Source organism: Camelus bactrianus, chromosome 17 (genome assembly GCF_048773025.1).
Source record: "Camelus bactrianus isolate YW-2024 breed Bactrian camel chromosome 17, ASM4877302v1, whole genome shotgun sequence".
NCBI lineage: Eukaryota > Metazoa > Chordata > Mammalia > Artiodactyla > Camelidae > Camelus > Camelus bactrianus.
In genome coordinates this window covers 15,156,607-15,177,525 of record NC_133555.1, presented here as the reverse complement: position 1 = coordinate 15,177,525, position 20,919 = coordinate 15,156,607, and the positions used below count along the sequence as shown (strand labels likewise).

The following is a 20,919-nucleotide window of genomic DNA, read 5'->3' as shown; positions in this document are numbered from 1 at the left end:
TAGAGCTACAGTCATCAAGACAGCATGGTATTGGTACAAAAACAGACATATGGACCAATGGAACAGAGCAGAGAGCCCCGAAATGAACCCACAAACTTTCGGTCAACTAATCTTCGACAAAGGAGGCAAGAACATACAAATGGTGTTGGGAAAACTGGACAGCAGCATGTAAAGCAATGAAGCTAGAGCACTCCCTTACACCATACAGAAAAATAAACTCAAAATGGATCAAAGACTTAAACATAAGACAAGATACAGTAAACCTTCTAGAAGAAAATATAGGCAAAACATTATCTCACATACATCTCAAAAATGTTCTCCTAGGGCAGTCTACCCAAGCAATAGAAATAAAAGCAAGAATAAACAAGTGGGACCTAAAACTTACAAGCTTCTGCACAGCAAAGGAAATCATAAGTAAAACAAAACTACAATGCAGTGGGAGAAAATTTTTGCAAACGATGAAACCGACAAAGGCTTGATCTCCAGAATATATAAGCAGCTCATAATAAGAAAAAAAAACCAAACAACCCAATCCAAAAATGTGCAGAAGACCTAAACAAGCAATTCTTCAAGGAAGAAATACAAATGATCAATAGGCACATGAAAAAATGCTCAACATCACTAATTATCAGAGAAATGCAAATCAAAACTACAATGAGGTATCACCTCACACCAGCCAGAATGGCCATCATTCAAAAGTCCACAAATGACAAATGCTGGAGAGGCTATGGAGAAAAGGGGACCCTCCTACACTGCTGGTGGGAATGCAGTTTGGTGCAGCCACTGTGGAAAACAGGATGGAGATTCCTCAAAAGACTAGGAATAGACTTACCATATGACCCAGGAATCCCGCTCCTGGGCATATATCCAGAAGGAACCCTACTTCAGGATGACACCTGCACCCCAATGTTCATAGCAGCACTATTTACTATAGCCAAAACATGGAAACAGCCTAAATGTCCATCAACAGGTGACTGGATAAAGAAGTGGTATATTTATACAATGAAATACTATTCAGCCATAGAAAAGACAACATAACACCATTTGCAGCAACACTGATGTCCCTGGAGAATGTCATTCTATGTGAAGTAAGCCAGAAAGAGAAAGAAAAATACCATATGAGATCACTCATATGTGGAATCTAAAAAAAAGAAAAAAAATGAACATAAATACAAAACAGAAACAGACTCATAGACACAGAATTACAAACTTGTGGTTGCCAAGGTGGGTGGGAAGGGACAGACTGGGATTTCAAAATTTGTAGATACTGACAGGCATATGCAGAATAGATAAACAAGATTATACTGTATAGCACAGGGAAATATATACAAGATCTTGGGGTAGCTCACAGCAAAAAAAAAAAAATGTGACAATGAATATATGTTATGTTCATGCATAACTGAAAAACTGTGCTCTACACTGGAATTTGACACAACACTGTAAAATAGCTAAAACTCAATAAAAAATGTAAAAAAAAAAAAACAAAAAAAAACCCTATGGAACAAAGGACCGAATCTGAGCATCTCCTCCAAACATACTGTGTAGTTCCACTTCTGTGTATTATTCTGGGGAAGCCTTGACTTTACATGTATCTTTTAAAAACCTCAATCTCCACTGTTCCTTTAACAGACATTTCGTAGCAACAACGGTACCCAAGGATGTCTAGGGAAGTTGGCTTTTCTGGCTCCATTCCCCCGGAGACCTACGACTCATAATGACAATCCTCTTTGACCCAATTCTGGAGACCTGGCTGCCCCCAGCTCCTCTAGAAATGCCAGCTTTCTCCCTTGGTCCCTTACCACCTTTCATTGGCTCGCTTGACAACGTGTAACAGCATTCAGTGCAGTATCGTGCCATTTGTGTTCCAGGCATGCACTCTGACATCTCAGAGCTCACCAGCACACTCCCAACACCCTAGGAGGAGGAGGAGTTTGCATTCCTGTGCTTCAGAGGATGAGTCTAAGGCTCAGAGAGGCTCAGAGAACTTTCCACATCACAAAGCTACTTGCGGCACAGCCGTGAGCCTCCCCCTTTCATACACTGACCCTGAGGAAAAGGAGGTCTCCGCTTTGTCTCCTCAAATGAACGCTGTGAGCACAGGGGCTGTTTTCAGTCTTTCAGCCTGTGGCCCAGAGAACACAGTCGGCACTCAATAAATGCTGGCCTCAGGACAACCAGAGGGTGACTCTCATGTGGGATAACGTGCAGATGGAATCTCTCTCCTACCTTAATAAAACAAGGTGAACTCCCACCTGAGGAACACATGCTACATCTTGTCACCTCTACCTCTGTAGACCTACCTCACTTGACAGAGGAGAAAAGCAAGCACGGTTTCCCGGTCAGGTCTTTCTATGATGCTGTTGTACGAGACCCACGTTCCTTTGCAGTTTACCTTACACTGTAACCGTAAGCTCACTGGTGTAAGATTTAGTTTCCGACTCCCCTTCCCTCTCTTCCTCACGCATGCCAGCCCCACAGGGCAGGGACTCTGCTTCCATCGTGGCGAGATGCCAGATACTCAGCACGATACCTGGACCACAGAGGGACGTCTAAGTGTGTGTGGCAGGAATGAGAGCGGGACCTGCCCACTGTCAGGCCTGTGCCTGAGTCAGACAGTCCTGCGTTGGGATAACCGGCCGTGCTCCCCCTTACCACCTGACTGATGCCAGGCAAGTCAGTGAGCACCTCCAACGAACCCTCAGTTCTCTCACCTGGAAAGTGGAAACAGCAGTAGTACCTGGACTATAAGGGGCGATGTGAGAGTTCCACGTGTATAACACATGGACAGAGACCACGAGCACAGGAAATACACTCAATAAGGTAGTCGTCACTGCTATTCTTAGCTTAGCTTATGCTAATAAACATACAGCTCCAAATCACTGGAATAGATTAACCCTGGGCCTTTACTGCTAACTCAAGGATAAATAATACAATGCTGGAATGCCTCCTCCTTTGTCTGGACATTACTTCACTGTGGCTGGATACGGAATAGAGTTGCTTCTCAAACTTCATGGCCAAGTGCGAAAAAAGATGCACTAACTCTTCACATTGATTTCCCCACGGTGCCTGCCTCCCTCCCTTCACTCTTAGGGTGACAACCACTGGCTCCCAGGCCCCACTCTTGCACAGAAACTTCATCGGAGTGGGACAGATCAGACAGGCCAAACAACCTCAACTTTAATTCCTGTGAAGTCTCCAGATACCTAGCCCTATACGACAAATCTTAGGCTGAGGAAGTTGCTAGAGTGAGAACTAGAGAGGGGAAAATGCCAGGCTGGGGGAAGACAGGTACCTCCGGCTAAGGAACTACTCCATCCGGGACCACGTCAGTACACACAGGTAAGTGCAGCCTGGGGTAGCTGGTATCTAAGGTGGAAAGGATGTGCTTTTCACCTCCTGATGCCAAATGCTATACTGTTATGAAGGATGGTAATTTCCCTTGAGGTTTTTCCGACTCCCCAAATAGTAAACAGCCCCCTGATAACAGAAAATCGGTCCCTATCCTTTAGAATTTTTTATTAAAATGCACGTCACTTTTAATGTCATGGGCCCCAACCACTGACACTTTGAGCAGGTGAGGGGAATAATTAATTGCCACGTATGGCAAAACAGGAATGTATCTGGTAATTTTATGGTAAATTGCTTAACACACGGTAAGGAAATTGTCATCTTCCCAGATGTCTGGCACATTAACTCTTTTTTCATTGGTTTAATGCTTTGAATAGTAAGTGTCTGCATTATTTGGTTTATGCACTGTTTGTTCACAAAAAGGGCCAACATTTTTGCTGAAGACTTCTTTATACAGAAACATGCAGACGTGCACACTGTCAGGAAACGTGTTTATAAAGACGCTAGCGCTAACTCTAGTCTTACAGATATTTTCTCTTCTGTTACAACAAATGTTACGAGTTAAGAAGATTCTTCTGTGGATGCAGAATGTTTAATGTTAAGAAAAAAATAAAGCAGTATTCTACACTTTATAAAGATCTTTATAGCTTATCAACTGCTTCTCCCCCATTACTATTTGTGACTTCCTTTCCTTCCAAATTGGGGGAAGGGAGAGGCTTTAAAATATTTCTTCTTGGGTCTTCTATTAATATTTTAATTTTTATTAAATATTGAATTTAAAAATATGTAAGATATATGTAGTTACAAACAATGCTACAATGAACACGTGTGAATTCACCACCCACTTTGAGAAGACCACCACCAACATGTCACCTTGACAAGCTGAACATCCATGTCCATGAGTGACCAGAGCACCATAGACAGCCAAGAAGAATGCACCAAGGAGGCTCTGGGAAGGGCCCTGCTCTGTCAGGGACCGAGAATTACTGCACACTAGAGCAAGAGATATTAGACGCCCTCAGTGCCATTCTGGTGCTGGGAGAATAAATGGACGAGAACAGAACAGCCAGGAACAGTCCCAACCACACAGGAAAACTGGCCCTGCCCCTGCTTGGGGAAGAGATGGGCTTTTCTGCAAGTGGTACTGGAAAATCCATATGACAAAATGAAGTTGGACTCCAGCCTTACACCATATATAAAAAAGGTAACTGTGAAAGGCAAAGCCTACATAAAACTTTTAGAAGAAAACACAGGAGAGAAGCTCTATGACTTGAAGGTAAAGATCATACTCCCCAGCAAAGACTAAAAGCACAAACCATAATAAAAGACTGATATGCTCAATGACATTCAGTTAAGGGATCTGGCTCATCAAGACACTGTAAAGAAGAGGGAAAGGGAAGTCACCAGCTGGAAGAAAATGTAACTCGTAACTGATGAGGAACTTGTATGCAGACTATCATTTTAAAAATCCTACAAACCAAGAAAAGAAGAAGAAAAATCCGATAGAGAACTGGGCAAACCCTCAACAGGCACTTCACACGCACAAAAAGAAACTCAAATACGAGGAGTATATATGTTGAGTATTACACAGAGAGGCTTATTTGGGGGGTAATTTTGCAAGACTTAGTGAGAACTCTACAAATGCTGATCCTCTGACAAACAAAGAGAGATGTATCCTGAAAGAATTGTTTAAGTATTATCAAATGGCCAGTGATGTTGTATAACAGACAGAACAGTCAGATGGAGCCCTGCCACCGTGACGTCCCTCAAAACCAAGGCCTGCATGGCATGAGCTGTCATTACGGTGACAGTTACATGGCTCATCCCAAAGACGTCTCTGATCCAACTTCCTGAAAATCCTGAACATTAGGATTCGCTTGGGTGACAAGGTCCTTTCTAAAAACACATTCTCTTCTGGCAGGAGGTTCACATTATTCAGAATTACTTTTATTAGATTATTTTCCCATTTACTGTTGAGAAGGGAGTGCGAGTGTCTGTAGAACAGGACAGTAAGTAGTTTAGGAGGACACAGGATAGTTTTGGAATCTGGGGTGATTCTGAGAAGGACAGCCGTTGGAAAAAAAAAAACAAAACTGATGGTCAGTGCAGTTTTATCTGTAAAAGATACACACATACACACACACACCCCCGCGGTGTATCTTCTACAGACAAAACTTTACTAACCTACAGTTTTTCACTTGCAAACTAGACAGCACACAACAGTTTACTTGAAAACTCTGCTTAAGCAAAATAAAATAATGTCTTTGGTATTAACTAACAGATGGTGAGTTTCTGATCTGCATATAAGTGTCTGAAATAAGAGCCTGTTTTGCCACCTACTCATCTAAAGGAAGACTTAAGAAAACCTGCCAGAAAGTTTAGGTAGCCTGTGGGTCCTCCCTCTTCCAGGATTTTCAGTTTAAACTAGAAAAGAGGTTCTCAAACTTGAATGTGCACCACACTCATCCAGAGAGCTTGTTAAACACAGACTGCAGGCACCACTTAGATTCTGGCTCAGCAGGGCTGGAGGAAATGCCCTTCTAACTAGCTCCCAGCTGGTGGGGATGGTGCTGGACCAGGCCCACACTCCGAGAACAAATGACTTAGAAGAAACTTCGGGAGATGCTTCAATTGTCAGAGAATCTCTCCTTGATCCCTCCTGCCACTCAGGTCAAGACCCGTGTTCTCCACAACTGAACATCGGTGCCACTAACTTTCTTTCACTTCTCCACTATTTCAAATTATTCTTTATTACAAGCTGATGAGTCTTGTCAAACGGATTGGAAAAAAACATGATCTTGCCAGGCAGGGGACCAGAAGACTGGGAAAGGGACCCCTTCTCCAAAGTTCCCCAACAGACACACACAATATGCCCTTGGTGAAGAAACAGGAAAGCCAGCCATTCAGAGCAGACAAAGTCACTCTTGACCATTTCGTGCCTGCCTCTTGGCCTGGCGGCATCTCACTGATATGACGACACTGGCCATCGCACCGCAGGTGACGCTGCCAGGAACACGGCTTTTTGGGCCCCTGAGAGTGGATGCTGTGTCTTCCGCTGCTTCCCACACCGCTGAGACTGCAGGGGCACTATTTTGGCTCTGCTGGGTGTGCTCCCGGAGCTGCTGACAGTATTCTTTTGTGCCTCCCCCTCCTCATTTTAGCCATGGCCTCTCCCCGTGTTATTGATGTGCATAAGAAAAGTCATTTATTAAAGCTATATTTTTTCCACTGTTCTGTGTGTTTGTTTCTGCCTGCTGTGGCAGGCAAGTGACAGGAGCTCAGAGACGGGGTGGTCCCCTCCCTGTGACTCCGTCCCGCCTGCCTCACGGCAACATGCATCTGTATCTGTGGGAGCCATGGGAGTCCTGGGACCCAGGCTCATCTGTCATCATGTAAACCCTCCCAGACCAAAGTGGGGCCCACGTGGTCCATTCGTCATGCGGAAGTTACTTTAGTAAGCATGTCCTGATTAGTTACTGGTTATGCGTCAGGACCAGCGGCGCCACAGAGAACAAGGCGAAGTGCCCACCTTCACGTTTTCCTGGGGGTTGGGGGCTGGAGACAGACGGCAAGCAAGGTAGTAAGTGCTTGATTTGTGATAAGAGCAAGGAAGGAATAAACTGCACAGAGAGGTCACTGCTTGTGGGGGTGGGGGAACTCTAAGATTGGGGGGCTCTCTAGGGAGCAGGATGTTGAAGCTGAGTTCTCCAAACTGAGTTAGTGCAGGGGAACGGTAGTGTGGAAGTCTTTGGAGGGAAGGAGTCAGGTAGGTTCCGGGTACCGAAAGAAGCCCTGAGGGACCAGGGCAGATGAGGAGGAGGGAAATGTGCAGCATGGGGCCATGGAGAGGTACGAGGAGGCCAGATCACACAGGGCCCTGCAGCTAGAGTTAAACGGTTCCTTTTATTCTAAGGGCATGGGGGAGCCAGTGAGCCAGGTGCTGAGATGCTCAGGTCTCAGCTGTAGTTGGCTGGCTGAACGTGCTAGGTGCATGAAGGAAAAATAAATGTCTCGTAAATCCTCTGTTCTCCCTCCCTCACCTCCTTGGTTCAAATCACGGTCATCTAATCCAGCAGCTAGTTCTCTGTTGGGGTTCCTAACTGGTTTCTTTTCTTGCTCGTCACCCCCCAAAGACACATACAAAATCCAACATGTTCTACCAGCCATGTGCTGAGGGTGAGTGTGGTGAAGAGACCTCTCAGGCGGTCAGTGTAATAGAGGAGGCGGAGTGAACAGAGGACATGGAAATGAGGTAGGAGAAACTACAGGGACACAGGGATGTGCACGGTATTAAAGGAAGGCTCAGTGCAGGGGTCCAGGGGTGCACAGGGGATCATGGGAAGGCTCAGTGCAGGGGTCCAGGGGCGTGTAGGGCATCATGGGAAGGCTCAGAAGGGCATCTAACTTGGGTGGTAGCTAACTGGCCTCAGTCCTGGGAAAAGCAGGTAAATTTTTTGGACACCCTCCCCCAAAAGCTTTGTACCTAAAGAGACAGGTAGAAAAGGGGGAGTAAGCCTTGGTCTAACCCTAAGCTATTCCTTCTCATTTCTTAACATAAAAGTGGCTTATGAACCATCATCAATTGAAGAGAAATCAACAGTGATGACAGTAAATGTTCATGTTGAAAACAGTGACTAAAACAAAGCTTTTAGAATCTATCGATAGATTGTTTAAGTAAACACAATCCCACTTGCAGAAGGATGCCAGGCTCAACACTGCTGTGTAGAGGTCAAGTTTGTGTTCATCTAATTAACCACCATTAACTCTGTCCATATGTAACTGTACCATGACTGCACTGATTCTCAGCGGACTCATAGTTGCTTTGCTCTAAAGAAGTAAACTCATCTAATTGAGTTTTGCATGTAGCTAACTCAATATGAAAATAAGATTGTGTACTGTCAGGTTTCCAGGATATTCCTTAAACTTGTTGATTCTGATTAGCATTTATTGTAGAAATCTGTATTTTTCTAGCCCACTGTCTAATTAATAGGTTGATGTAGAAAGGGTCACAAATTCAATTCTCTCCAGTTTTCTGGCAAATTACAGTTACTGGGTGACGTTTTTGCTTTTCAAAACCAACAACATTGCGGGGGTGGGTACTGCTCAGTGGTTCAATCCCTAGCACCTCCATTAAGAAAAAAATGCCTAAAACAAAAGCAAAACTTAAAACACTAAAGGGCATAAAAAGGCACAAGTTTCTCTTGGTTGATTTTTTTTTTGTTATTCAGAGGCAAAAGAACATGAGCTTTCTCAAATCATCCATTCTCACAGCTGCCTGTGAGGTTAATGGGAACTCTGTACACCTCTCCAGCCCATTTGTCTCCCCAGAACAGACAGCAGGCACCAGAGGCTCTCCAGAAACCCCACTCATTTGTAAGAGAACCGAGACAAGTAACAGCAGACTAACAGAGGGGCCAAGAGGCACGTGGCCCTGTTTGAGAATGTGGCGTCTGCATGTTACTCTCACAAAGGCAAGGGCAAATTTGAAAAACCAACCCAAGTGTTCCATATAACATGGTGATCTAGTCACTGACATAGATGTAAGTCATTTACACAGGAGAAAAATTCACCAACTGTGGAATTACAGCGCCGGTGTGGCTCCCAGCCAGATTGGTAATCCCTTTGTGTTTCAGTTCCTACATCTCTGAAATGGGGATACTAACATCACCTGTCTCTTGGTGCTGCTGGGGGGATGTGATACGGAAATGCACCGTCACATAGTAACTGCTCAATAAATAATACTGTAGTTGTTGAAAAGCATGCAGATTTTCGTGAATGTGTTAGTTGTTGTAATTTCTTGTTTGAAGCCTGCGTCCCATCCAGAATTAGTTCCGTTGCATAATCAAATCAGCAAAGGTTACTGTTCTACCAAGAGTCTCTGGCCGACCTCAGAGGAGGTGGAAGGAATGAATGAGACTGCCCACTGTGTCACTCACTCCTTGACCCTCCGCCAGGGCTTCCATCCATGAGAGACCCTTCTCAAAGTATCCACAGGCTGGCTGTCCCCTGGTTTTGAAGGGACATAACTGGGTGCAGGGCTGGTCCTGGGCCTACGATGGGGTCACCGGCAGCAATCCAGCTGAGCCACCGACCCCCCCCTCCCCGCACACGTCCCCTCCCTTCCCCCACAGAGGTGACCAGCTGGAAGCTGGATTCCAGCCACAGCTCTAGAGCAGTTCGGCTCCCTCTCTAATTGCCCTGGGAATATGAGATCTCCCGGGCCGATGACTTTAGCCAAGTAGAAGACTGCGGCCCTTGATAAGCTGAAAGCATCTTCATTTCCTACGTCCCCATCCTTTCATTTTAACAGTGCTCCTGAATAGTCTAAGTCACCCGAGATGACAGAAAGCTTTCCAAAGTATGAAGCAGCTGCTAAGTTAAATATTAAACCTCTTACAGGCACCGGCCCTGTCGTCATGCTCCGCAGGCCACTACAGTCACCAGAAAAGCACCAAGAACTACTGTAACTCAACCCCAGGGTGGGCAGGAAGACAATCTTATGCTCTCCCTAGAAGGATTCCATTTATCCCCCAAGAGCTCAGCGCACCCTGGAACAGACGGCGCACATCACTGGGATGTGCGCACTCTCCGCAGAGTCCCGTAACGACCAGGCACCTTTGTGTGCTGTCGGTGTTTTTCCATTGTGATTAAAGGTACAATAAGGTATGTGTGCAACAAGAGGCAAAGCCATTGTTCTGCATCATTAAGCTCCCAGCAGCCCCCCAAAAGAAACTGCAGGCAGCTTGCCAAAGGCCCTAATGAAGAGCATCGCTTTGAATTATCTTTGGATGAGGGACGGATCAAGTCTGAGCCCCAGAATATTTGATCCTCTTTGTGCTGCGGGTACAAGGGCTTACTGAAGCCAGACACACCGGACCTTCTGGAACTGTAATTTATGGAAACCTTAATTTCTCTGCTCTAATAAGGCTTTGCATAATAAGAGCGGGAGTGCGATGATTAATTCCTCCAAGTGTTTTGTGAATTCCTTTATGTTACGGTTCAGGACTCTCGAAGAATAGGAGAAAGGGGGATTTTACTTAGTTGGCACAAGGGTAATGGGTCTGAAAAGTAGTCTGAGTTCCCTGAAAATAAATCTGCATGGCTTTCTAAATTGCTGACAAAAGTATATTCCAGATGGAAGTCATTTATCAGCTATTTACTGTACGATGCTTTGGCCAGAAATATTTCCATATAAATTTGCGTAGTAAAAAACAAACAAACAAAACTGAGATTTCCTCTTTTTGGGGAGCTGAGGTGGGGAGGAGCCTAAATAATACAGCTGGATAAAGCCCAAGTTAACGCAGATTTCCAGGCAATGTGGTAGGGTCACCTTTTGGAGGATGACAGTTTAATTATTACAACTACAGCAGTGAATGCGAAATAATATTTCCATGCATGCATAGTTAAAAGGAAAACCTGCCAGCAAGTTATTAAAACACTTTTACGCACAGTGTTTATTTTATACGCAGTGGTGAGAGTCTGTGTACACCTGCCGTGGTGCTGGCTTTGTGGTATTGCTTCCTTCACTTCTGAGTGCCTGACCCACTGAGAAGTGGGGCTTGATGCACACGATAACTTGGCAAATTTAGGATTACAACGTCACCATATGGTCACGTAAGGGATAGAGGCCAGATCTCCGGTGGCAATGGCACTTCTGCCCAGACCTCCAATGTGCCCACAGATGCTGTGAAAGGATGAGGAGTCTAGCAGAGTCCTGAGCGTGAAGTCATAAGTCAGAAGTGTTATTTCTAATACCTATTTAAGATGCTTGTTTTCTGTAAGGTATGTGCCATCTGCACAAGGAGGATGGTGGGGGTGCCTAGGCCCCAACATATTTGTTTTGACCCTCTCTGTGCCTTATGGCAGACACACACACACACAGCCCCTTTTATTCACCCAGGCACTCTATCATTAGATTGTCCACAGAGGCAAACTCACCAGCACAGCTGCCTCGCTGTATTTTTAATGCTAAACGCCCTCTGCTGGCTTGTGCGAAAATGGCACCCAACTGACAGCTACTCAAATTCCTTTTTAAGCCAAGTGTAGCCCCTTTAAAGAATGTATTAATATACCATTTATAGTGATAAATTAAGGAAGAAACACCTTTTTTTCCTTCACTGTAACAACCTTCTTCTAGTTTGCTAATGTTAAAATTCCTTTTTTGACAGGATTACAATTTTTTGATTACTGGAGAAAAATTTGAAGGAGTTTGAATGATCTAAGGGGAAAATCTTTAACTGCCAGAAACAGCAGTGTGGACATGTTCTAGTTCAGGATAAGTCTTGAATATTTAAAAATAAAATGCCCCACACAAATGTATGATTAAGTTTTCTGGGTCATACCTTAAAAAAAACCCATTTCACCTCCAGTGAAATTTCCTGTTAGTAATGCTGCAGAAGTTTAGAGAAGTCATCAACTGTGGGTGACAGAACCTGAGATCAAGCCTCTTGCTCTGGAAGTTCTTAACATTTTCTCAGGGGGAAGCACAGAAATGGCAAGTGCGAAGCCTAAATCTGAACCACATGTCCTGTTACAAGAAGTTGCTGAGAGACTGAAGTCTGTACTGGACACTGTGCTCTCCTGAAAGGAGCGCCTTACAACTACTTGTAAACAGAGACAAAACCATGCCAGCATTAATCATCGTCCATGTCTTCTCCAACTTGTTCAAAGGCTGTGTGACCAGAAGCTGACCCTGCCTAGGACACTCATCAGCTACTCTGGGGAGAGTGGGCAGGTTATGTAAAGGAGCTTTGTGACGTTACTGCTTGAAATGCACTTTATGATCCTCACCTTCTGTTGAAATATTCAAACACAGGCACCTAAGTGCCACTGTAAGGGAAATCACCTAAGAGGCTTAAAAGGACATGTACAGAAATGTCAGAAAGGTTGTCTCATTCCAGATAAAATATGCACAGAAATCCCCACTGCCTTTGCCAGTAGTTAAGCTCAGCCAGGTGAGTGCCCGGCCACTCCCCCAGGATAAAACGCGGCTCGTTACCTGACAAACTTCGTAGAGTAATTTGTACTGCTCCTCTTGCTTCTGCAGGCTGCACAGACAGCATCCCATGTTTGGAGAGCCGGCAGAGAAAGGCTGCGGACTCGCCAGCGCCCAAGAGGAGCAGCGCCCTCAGTGTGCCGGCATGAAGGTGTCCTCAAAGCGCCCCAGGTGCTGCGACACTTCACTCCGGCGCTGCTCCCAGAGGCTGCAAACAACTCTCCCGCTTCCTTCCACGCTCCCCTTCCTTCCCTCGCAGCATGCATGCGCGAGCACACAGACACACATACACACACACCGCTCCCTCCTCTGAGTGACTCTGGCAGCTGGATTGTGGTCCAATGCACACGCTATATATACTGCCGCTCATGCATATTAATCAGCTCTCATTGACTATTCATACCAGACAATGATACAGAAGCTATAATTGCCAACTATGACAGTTGAAATTTCTCTAATTAACAAGCAAGTTCTCCAGTGGTAGGGAATAATAAAAGACACTGACAATTTTGCAAGCCATTTTCTGGCAGTTACAAGTAAATATGACTGCATTTTCAGCCAGCTCTCTTAGGATAATCCCTAATGCATTTAAGCTAAGCAGAAATTCATTTTTTAATATATCATAAAATTCCTGATGACATAAAATGTATTTAATGCTGCAGATAATGACGGCATATAAACGGGTTTTATGGAATGGACATGTTTTGAATAACGTTCATATAATATTTAGTGCTTTACTAAACTGCAGGAAAAATCCTCCACATATGAATAAAATATAAAAATTTAAATTGCAAGATATATGTGTGCATATGTAAAATAACCAGGGGGTGTAAGGAGAGAGGCTGCCCTAAAGGTAAGCAAGCAGATAATCATCGCTAAGGTGCATTTTCAATTCCCAAAGCACAAAGTGATTTGTGAAAGGGCTGCTGGGCTCTCTGGAAGGAAGAGCAGCAGGCAGCCTCGCAGCCCATCTCAGAGCCCAGGCCACTGAGCGACGTGTCACTGGCTCCTACACATCTATTCCCAATATTCTGTACCTGCCAAGACCTTCCTAGCTTTACCCTGTGTTGAGTGTCAAAGAAGCAGGGAGTTGCAATTAGCCACAGAAGGTGAGCGCAGACAGGACTGAAGAATTCTGGTCTGTGCTGCATTGCTTCTGGCCTCCCTTTCATTCAGCCTCTGTACTGCCAAGTAAGTTTGATGGCTTAAAACCCCACCGCTAGAACAAAATGCACAGGTACCATCTTCTCAACCCAAATGGTTGATGTTTAGAATTCTCCCAACTGCTTCCACAGCCTTGGCTCCATTTTATAAAGGTTGAACTGTTTCTCAGTAGGACTCCCACGTCTCCTGTCAAGGGGCATCACGGGCCTGAAGAATAATGCTCCCTTTCTCTGGGAACCAAGACACACCTGCACCATGAGTAAACCTGTCCCAATAAACTTGGGTGTGGGCTGGCGGCCAGAGGCCACAGCTGGTCCCATTTCTTGGACCTAAAAGAGGAGGCATGGTGGCGGGGCTGGGGTCAGCTAATGGTCCTGGCTCCTTAGAGGGGGAGGAAGGGAGCCACTGTCTCAGGCCCTCACCTGGAATCACCACCTGGGCTGGAGCAGAGTGCTGACATGTGCCACGGGGGAAAGGAAGACACACAGGGAGTCTAGTAGAGGCAGTGACCTCTGACTTGCTGTGATGCTGGAAAGGGCCCAGTGGACCCATGAGTGAGTTACTGAGACCTCAGTTTCCTCATCTTCAAATGGGTATGATGCTAACTACCTTGCAGAGTTTTGTCGCCATGATGTGAGGAAACAGGTGGTTCAAGCCAAAACCAGAGGCTGAGTTTGTCAGCTCGCCAAGCCTCAGTCCCGGAGCCTTCGGTCAGTAAGACTGCTCTCTCCTACTCCAGACGAGATCTCAGATCTGCTCGCTGCTCTGGGGCCACTGGCTCTCACCTGGACGACGTCAGGAGCCTCCTGACACTCTCTGTACTGCACCTCCTCTCGTCTACCCACTGACTCCCACTCCCCCTCGTCCTCGAGCCAGGCTGTTCTTTACCAAGCAGAAATCAGGTAACTCCTTTGACTTGCTTAAAGACCCTCCAATGACATCTCGTCACAATTGGATTAAACTCACCATCTCCACCAGAGCCTCCAATGTCCTGTAAAGTCTGTTCCTCAACCAACGATTCCCCCACACCCATCACTACCCCCTTCACTCCCCTCAAGCCACATCCTTCCTTGGGGCCTCTGCGGTCCCCTCTGTCAGAGCTGCCCCTTCCCTTGTCCTTCCTCCCCACTCAGCACCCATCTCATCTCAAATGAAGACTCCTTAGAAAAGCTTTGGCTAGGCACCTTGTCTGAATTTATTTCTCAGTCTTCCAAATTGCTATGTCATTTCAACCCATTCATTTCCTCGGCATCAGTCTTCAAAATGAGTAATGAGCCTGTCCCTCCATGCTTTTTTGTTTACTGCCTGTCTCCTTGTCTAGGAATTTCATCATCTAGAGGGCAGGTACTGGCTCTGAATTTCCTCCACGGTCCAGCCCCGTGAAGGTGCTCGGGAAACACAAATCCTTGGGACTGAATGAATAGATAAAGCTGGCCCGGCAGTCTCACCACTCATCAGTCACAGTGCACACAGGAAGAGATACCTAAGTGCGCCTGGGTCCCCACAAGGGCATCATGGTTGGTTTCCCTCCCCCCAGTGTTGTGGGCCTTTAAGTTTTTTTTTTTCCCCAGCAAGGTTTTGTGTTTAACAGTTAGCTTTTCTCACCTTTTCCCTGCACATCGCCAAATCAGTGTAGAAATGGGCCCTGATGAAATGGAGAGGGAACTTAAACCCGTCCTTCTCCTCTTTGCTAGAAAACTTTCAAATCTCAACCACAACCCACGAGAGTTTTACTGCATATTGTCCTGTACTGCAGAGCAGTGGTTTCTCAAACTTGGAGGCTTACGAGCCCTTCACACTCCTAAAAATCACCCAGAACCCCCCTCAAAGGGCCATTATACGTGGATTATGTCTACTGGTATTTATCATGTTACAAGTAACCAGAAATTCAGAAATGTTTATTCCCTAATTCATTAAAAATAGCAGTAACAAACCCACTGCATGTTAATATGAATAATTTTTTAATGAAAAGTGACCGTATTTTCCAAAACAAAAGTTTTCAAGAAGAATGGCCCTGTTTTATATTTTTGCAAAACTCATGTCTCGCTTGATTGGAGACAGCTGTGGCTGCCACAGTGGCATCTGCATTCAATCCTTTGTGATACCCATAGAGGAGATTCTAGAAAATTCCACCATACTATACACGCATAGAAGAATGAGAGTGAAAGAAAGAGGAAGATAACATCTTGGTATTTTTATGAAAATAGTTTTGAACTCGCAGATGCCCTGAGACAGTGTCAAGGACCCTCTCTGGGGCCGGGTCATTCTGGGAAATGCTGCTCTAGAAAGATGCACCCGTGAGTTGGGTGTCAGCCTCCTGCTGGGAGGGAAGAGCAAAGAAGGAAAAAAAAAAGAAAAAGAAAACAAAACAAAACAGGTCAGGTCCTTTAAAGTTGAATTCTCCACATTTTGGGGTATTACTGGCTCTCATCTAAAATTCATTCAATATGCTTTTATAGCTCTATCTGAAAAAAATTAAAAATTTCCATGACACAATTAAAACATAAATATACTCTCCTTTAAAAAGCCCTGACCAATAAATTTAAACTCCTTGTACTTCAAAAAAAAAAAAAAAAAAAAAAAAGGATACTCATTCAGGTTCAACTCCTGGTTAGTTTTCCACTTGCTCTTGTGATGATGTAGCATTTGGAATCAACAATGCAAAATCCTCATGTACGCATTACATCCAAAACAAGACTTTCCAAAGTGATTATCTGCCTGAAAACTACTCTTTGGAAAATCACCTGGTGCATCTAGAATACAGTCCCACTTTGAAAGGGTTGCTTTCACAGAGTACGTACGAAACACAGCTGTGTAAAATGAGGTTCACCCAACTTGGGCTCTACACGAGGCACTCCACGCCGCAGATGCAAGAAGACACAAGTTATTTACAACAGAACTGTTTTTCAGACAACAGCTATCCCAGGAAAAATGAAAACCACTGGCTGCACACCGTTTGCGGAAGACACCGAACATCCTTTTCAAGTTAGTTATCACATCATTGGGACGTCCTTCAGAAGCTCACCAAAGCCAGAGCCCACGGCACTCACTTCCGTGTGTGTCAGGCCCCTGCCTTCGTGGAAGTGAACACGACAGTGCAAAACAGGGTCACCGAGGAATACACCCTGAGACGGAGGATAGAAGGGGCACAGAGAGTGGGGGCTGAAGGTGCCCGGGGCACATCCTTTACAACCATCCTCTCAACTTCCGTAAGTCACCCGGGATGCCACAAGTCAGCAGATGCAGACTCCAGCTCATGTGCACTCAGCTGTGGAATCGTCTATCTAATTCAAGCCTATTATTTTCAGCACACAGGCTGGGTGTCTATCTGACACCTGGAATATGACCTTCTCGTCTTTCCCCGTGTGTGATAAGCACAGGTCTCATCCAACTAGACGCTCAGCAGAACTCTGTGTTCTCCTGGGAAGAGCCATGGTGACAAAGAGGAAGGTCGGTGGGGCCAAGGAGGAAACAAGTCCACATGGAGCAAAGAAGTCCCTGCAGGACCAGCACCAGCCAGTCAGGGGATGAAGCCCGTCTCCCCCAGGTCTCTGAGAGAACTGCCCACTGGCTCTGCCTTGTCTTGAGCTTTTAGCAGCGTTTTTCCCGCATCACACTGATTCACCAGCTTGGCTTCTTCCTGGTTTGAAACTCATCCCTACCGTACACGGCAGCTAGAATAATTCTCCACACACAGCTCATATACTCACCCCCCTCAAGACGCAGTCCAAGCCCCGAGTGTGGATCTGTCCTCGACCTCCTCTGTCCCCTCTCTGCTGTCCGGCACACTTCCTGCACGATGTCCCTGCACATCTCCGTGTCTGCATATGCTGGGCCCTTGGCCTGGACTGCCCACTCCACTGCCTTCAATGTGCTCCTTACATCTCCCCACCTGTGTCCCCAGCCACAGGGACCCTCCTCAGCCCGCACTGTGCTTCTGCTGCCTCCCAACGGCAGGTGTCACACTATGTGGTCCTTTTGTGTCTGTGTCCCTCTCGTCCTCACTGGAGAAGGCTCTTCCAGGGCAAGGACCAGGCCTACCCAGCGATGTGTGCCCATCTCCCTCCCCCAAACATAGATGCTCAACAAATACCTGATGAATAAATTCAGTATCTGATCTTTACCGAGAGCCTGCTGTGTGCCTGACAGTCTCCTGTCTTCTGAGAATGTAACAGTGACCCAAGCAGACAAAGAAGTCTGCTCTCACCTGAAAAAAGATCAAGGCCATAAACCTGGAAAAAGCACTTTTCATGCTTGCTAGGGTCTGAGTGTCTGTCTTCCCCCCAAATTCACATGTTGAAATCCTAATGCCACAGGTGTTAGAAGGTGGAGCCTTGGGGAGGTGCTGAGGTCATGAGGGTGGAGCCCTCCTGAATGGGATTAGTGCCCTTATAAAAGTGACCCCATAGAGCTCCCAGTCCCCTCCACCAAGGGATGATGCAACTCGAAGTCTGTGACCCAGAAGCAAGCCCTCACCCATCATGCTAGTTCCCTGATCTTGGACTTCCAGTCTCCAGGACTATGAGCAAAAAATGTCTGCTGCTTATAAGCCACAGAGTCTAGGCTGCCCTGACACAGGAGCCTGAAGAGACTAAGATAGCAACCCTTCTAGGCATGGCCAGAGGTTCAAAACCTCAATCTGTTGAGAAAATGGGTTAGTACCTTCCAGGTAACCCTCATCTTTGTCAATGTGACTCTTCCAAGCTTGTCTGAACCGCGTTTAGTGAGTTCTCCAACTGAACAGAGAGTAAGACTTGCTAGAAAGCCAATTGCGGGTGAAAACGGCACCACTGCAGCAAAGAGGAAAAGCAACTTCAAAGATGTCAGAACACACACACAAAAAATGTCAGATGAGTTGAAAAAATACAGCTGCTCGGAGTGCTGTTTCATTTCTGAACAGTGACAGAAGCTCAGAACATCTGCTCAGGACCTCAAATCTTATTTTTCACGATGAAAGGGTATGATTCCCTTGGTAAGCTGGTGAGGTGCTGCTGTCCTGAGGGCACTCTGTCTGGGTTCCAGGTACCTGATGAGCACCCCGGCTGCTGCAGACGGAGAGCTCACTGTTCCACTCAGAGCGATGGAGGGGATGGAGGGGAAGGCGCCCGCCGAGCCCTGCGGGGGGAGTGGAGGAGGTGGGTGGAGGAGGGCAGTGGTCATGATCTCTGAGAGTTGCTCAATGAACCACAAAACAAGCTGCCGGACACGAGTGCAACAAAAGCAACAGGGACCGGCCACGGGGAGGCCGGCACACAGGCATTGAGGTTGAAGGCAGCAGAAAACTCAATTATTCTGATGAGCCTGAAGCCCCAGAGATGCCCCTGGGGATGCTCTTATTCCCTGGAGGCCTCACTGCACGCTGTGTGTTTCTGGGAGTGCCACTGTCTCCATTTATCCAACTCGTTTTGTAATTCCTGGAGAATGGATTCCTGAATGCGTCATCTCTGGGACCCCCTCAAATGCCTAGAATGACACTGACCTCCGGGAGGCTTTCTCTTAGCATTTGGGATCAGCCAGGGTGAGCTCCTCCCAGAGAGAAGGGAGCACCAGGGCCCTGGCTTGGGATCTGAGCGGGATAGGGAAGGGCAGCAGGGCAACTCGGTCCAGCCCAGCAGAACCACCCTCTGACTCTGGAAAGTTCACAGCCTCCCGGGACCCGATTTCCCCACTGTACAGGGTGGTGTCCCTTAGACTTCTCGGGGAGGGATTATTAACAGCGGTAAAGCCTGTAGAAGTTCTTGGAACGCAGCCTGCATGAGGTGTGCAATAAACCAAAAGCAAGTGACAAACTAGGGGGACCCAAAGGCCCTTCCAGCAGGTCCCAGTGTGGGGGTTGGCAAACTTACATCATACAGGGCCAGAGAGTAAGTATTTTACCTTTTGTGGGCCCAGAGGCAAAAATCAAGAATACCACATAGGAACTTATATAAAGCCATTAAAAATGTAAAAAAAAAAATTCTTAGTTTGCAGACTGTACCAAAAATAGGGTATGGGCCGGATCTGGCCTTTAGATCGGAGTTTGCTGACCAGACTGTAACAGACTCAACGAGGTCCTTGATGCTCCAAGATGATGAGGCAGTGGCCTCTCTTATCCCTGTTTTATGCCGGGGGACTGAGGCTCGGGCTGCAGAAGGGATTCACCTAGGAGCACACAGCCAGCAAACGGCAGAGATGCGATCAGAATTCAGAGCCGGCGACCGCAAAGCAAGTCAAAGGCCGCGTATCTATTTGCTTCCTAACACCTTACACTCGCACTCGGGACACTGGTGCCTGAAAACAGGCTTTAAAAGCTGCTCCTATTGAGAAATGGCAGGAGGTGCAAAAGAAAACCACCTAAGAAAACACCACGTACTCATGATACTCTTGGTCAAGATGTTCAATCTCCAAATAATTCATCTGCTGACCAGGACAAGGTGGGGCTTGCTGATACTCTGCTGTGTTCCTATTTCCTTCTGGATATTATTTTCCCTTTTCATATTTACAGTCACCCAGCAGCCTGACCCAGGGGTCCTTGCTGAGCCTGGGGGTCACTAAGTGTCTCACCCACACAGTAATCTCTTTGCTCACATGAATGCGATGGATGCATCAAAGGCTTCACTCTGAAAGGCGTGTGGAAGTGATGAATGTTGTAGCCCTGTGACCCTGACCAGACTCCCAGCGACCCTGGTGGTTACCTCTGTCCTGCCAGGACCCTTGTGGGTCTGCTCCAGCCACTGCATGTGAGACCCCACCTGACAGCAGCAAAGAAGATTTGAGGCCAGGAGTCCAGGCAGGAGAGATGGAAGAGAAGGAGATGTGACAGAGATGTGTGGACACGGAGATGGAGGGGAAAGGACAATGCCCAGAAAGGGTGTCAGGACAAAAGAAGGGGAATGAGGATGGAATCACGCACATCCTTCAGTCTGGATGGCTCAAACCCTCGCTTAGCTGCGAGGACAGAGACTCGGACAAGAGAGAAGGAAAGGAAGTGACAGCAGATAATAGCCAGGACCAAGGCAACTCGGGGGGAGGAAAAGGGGAGAGATTCGGAACTGGAGCTGAGGGACACATGAAAATAGCCTTCCTCGTGCCATTCTGGATTCAGAGAAATGACTAGAATCACAGGCTGGAAAAAACTGCACATAAAGGGAAAACTGAACATTACAAAACCTTAGAGGAACAGGAGAGGAGATATGATCTCATAGAGTTAAAAATTTCTAAATTAAGTTGGAGTTTGCCACTTGCCTGCTGGACCAGTGTGGCTTCTCCAACATTTTGGATCAGGTCTCATTCAGTCTATCATGAGCTTTCACCTAAATGTGGAGAGCTTTTGTTTCTTTTCCTACATCTTTAGATAAATTTCCTAGATGTGACACACAGGGCCTTGCATCCCCATGTGACAAACACAAGCAGGTGAAGAGTCAAGGCTGTGG

At 46.4% G+C, this 20,919-nt stretch overlaps 1 protein-coding gene across 2 annotated transcripts in view; it reads right to left on the bottom strand.

The window, feature by feature from the left end:
* Positions 1–20,919, bottom strand: part of PDZRN3 (PDZ domain containing ring finger 3) — a 217,322-nt gene that overhangs the window by 34,626 nt on the left and 161,777 nt on the right. The window contains exon 1 of one of the 2 annotated variants that reach the window (XM_074344458.1): positions 12,347–12,658. The exons of the other annotated variant lie outside the window; for it this stretch is intronic. Coding sequence (XP_074200559.1) covers positions 12,347–12,415 — 69 coding nt within the window. The 5' untranslated portion in view covers positions 12,416–12,658. Of the gene's footprint in view, positions 1–12,346; positions 12,659–20,919 lie in introns of those variants that run through there. 2 annotated transcript variants of the gene reach the window in all.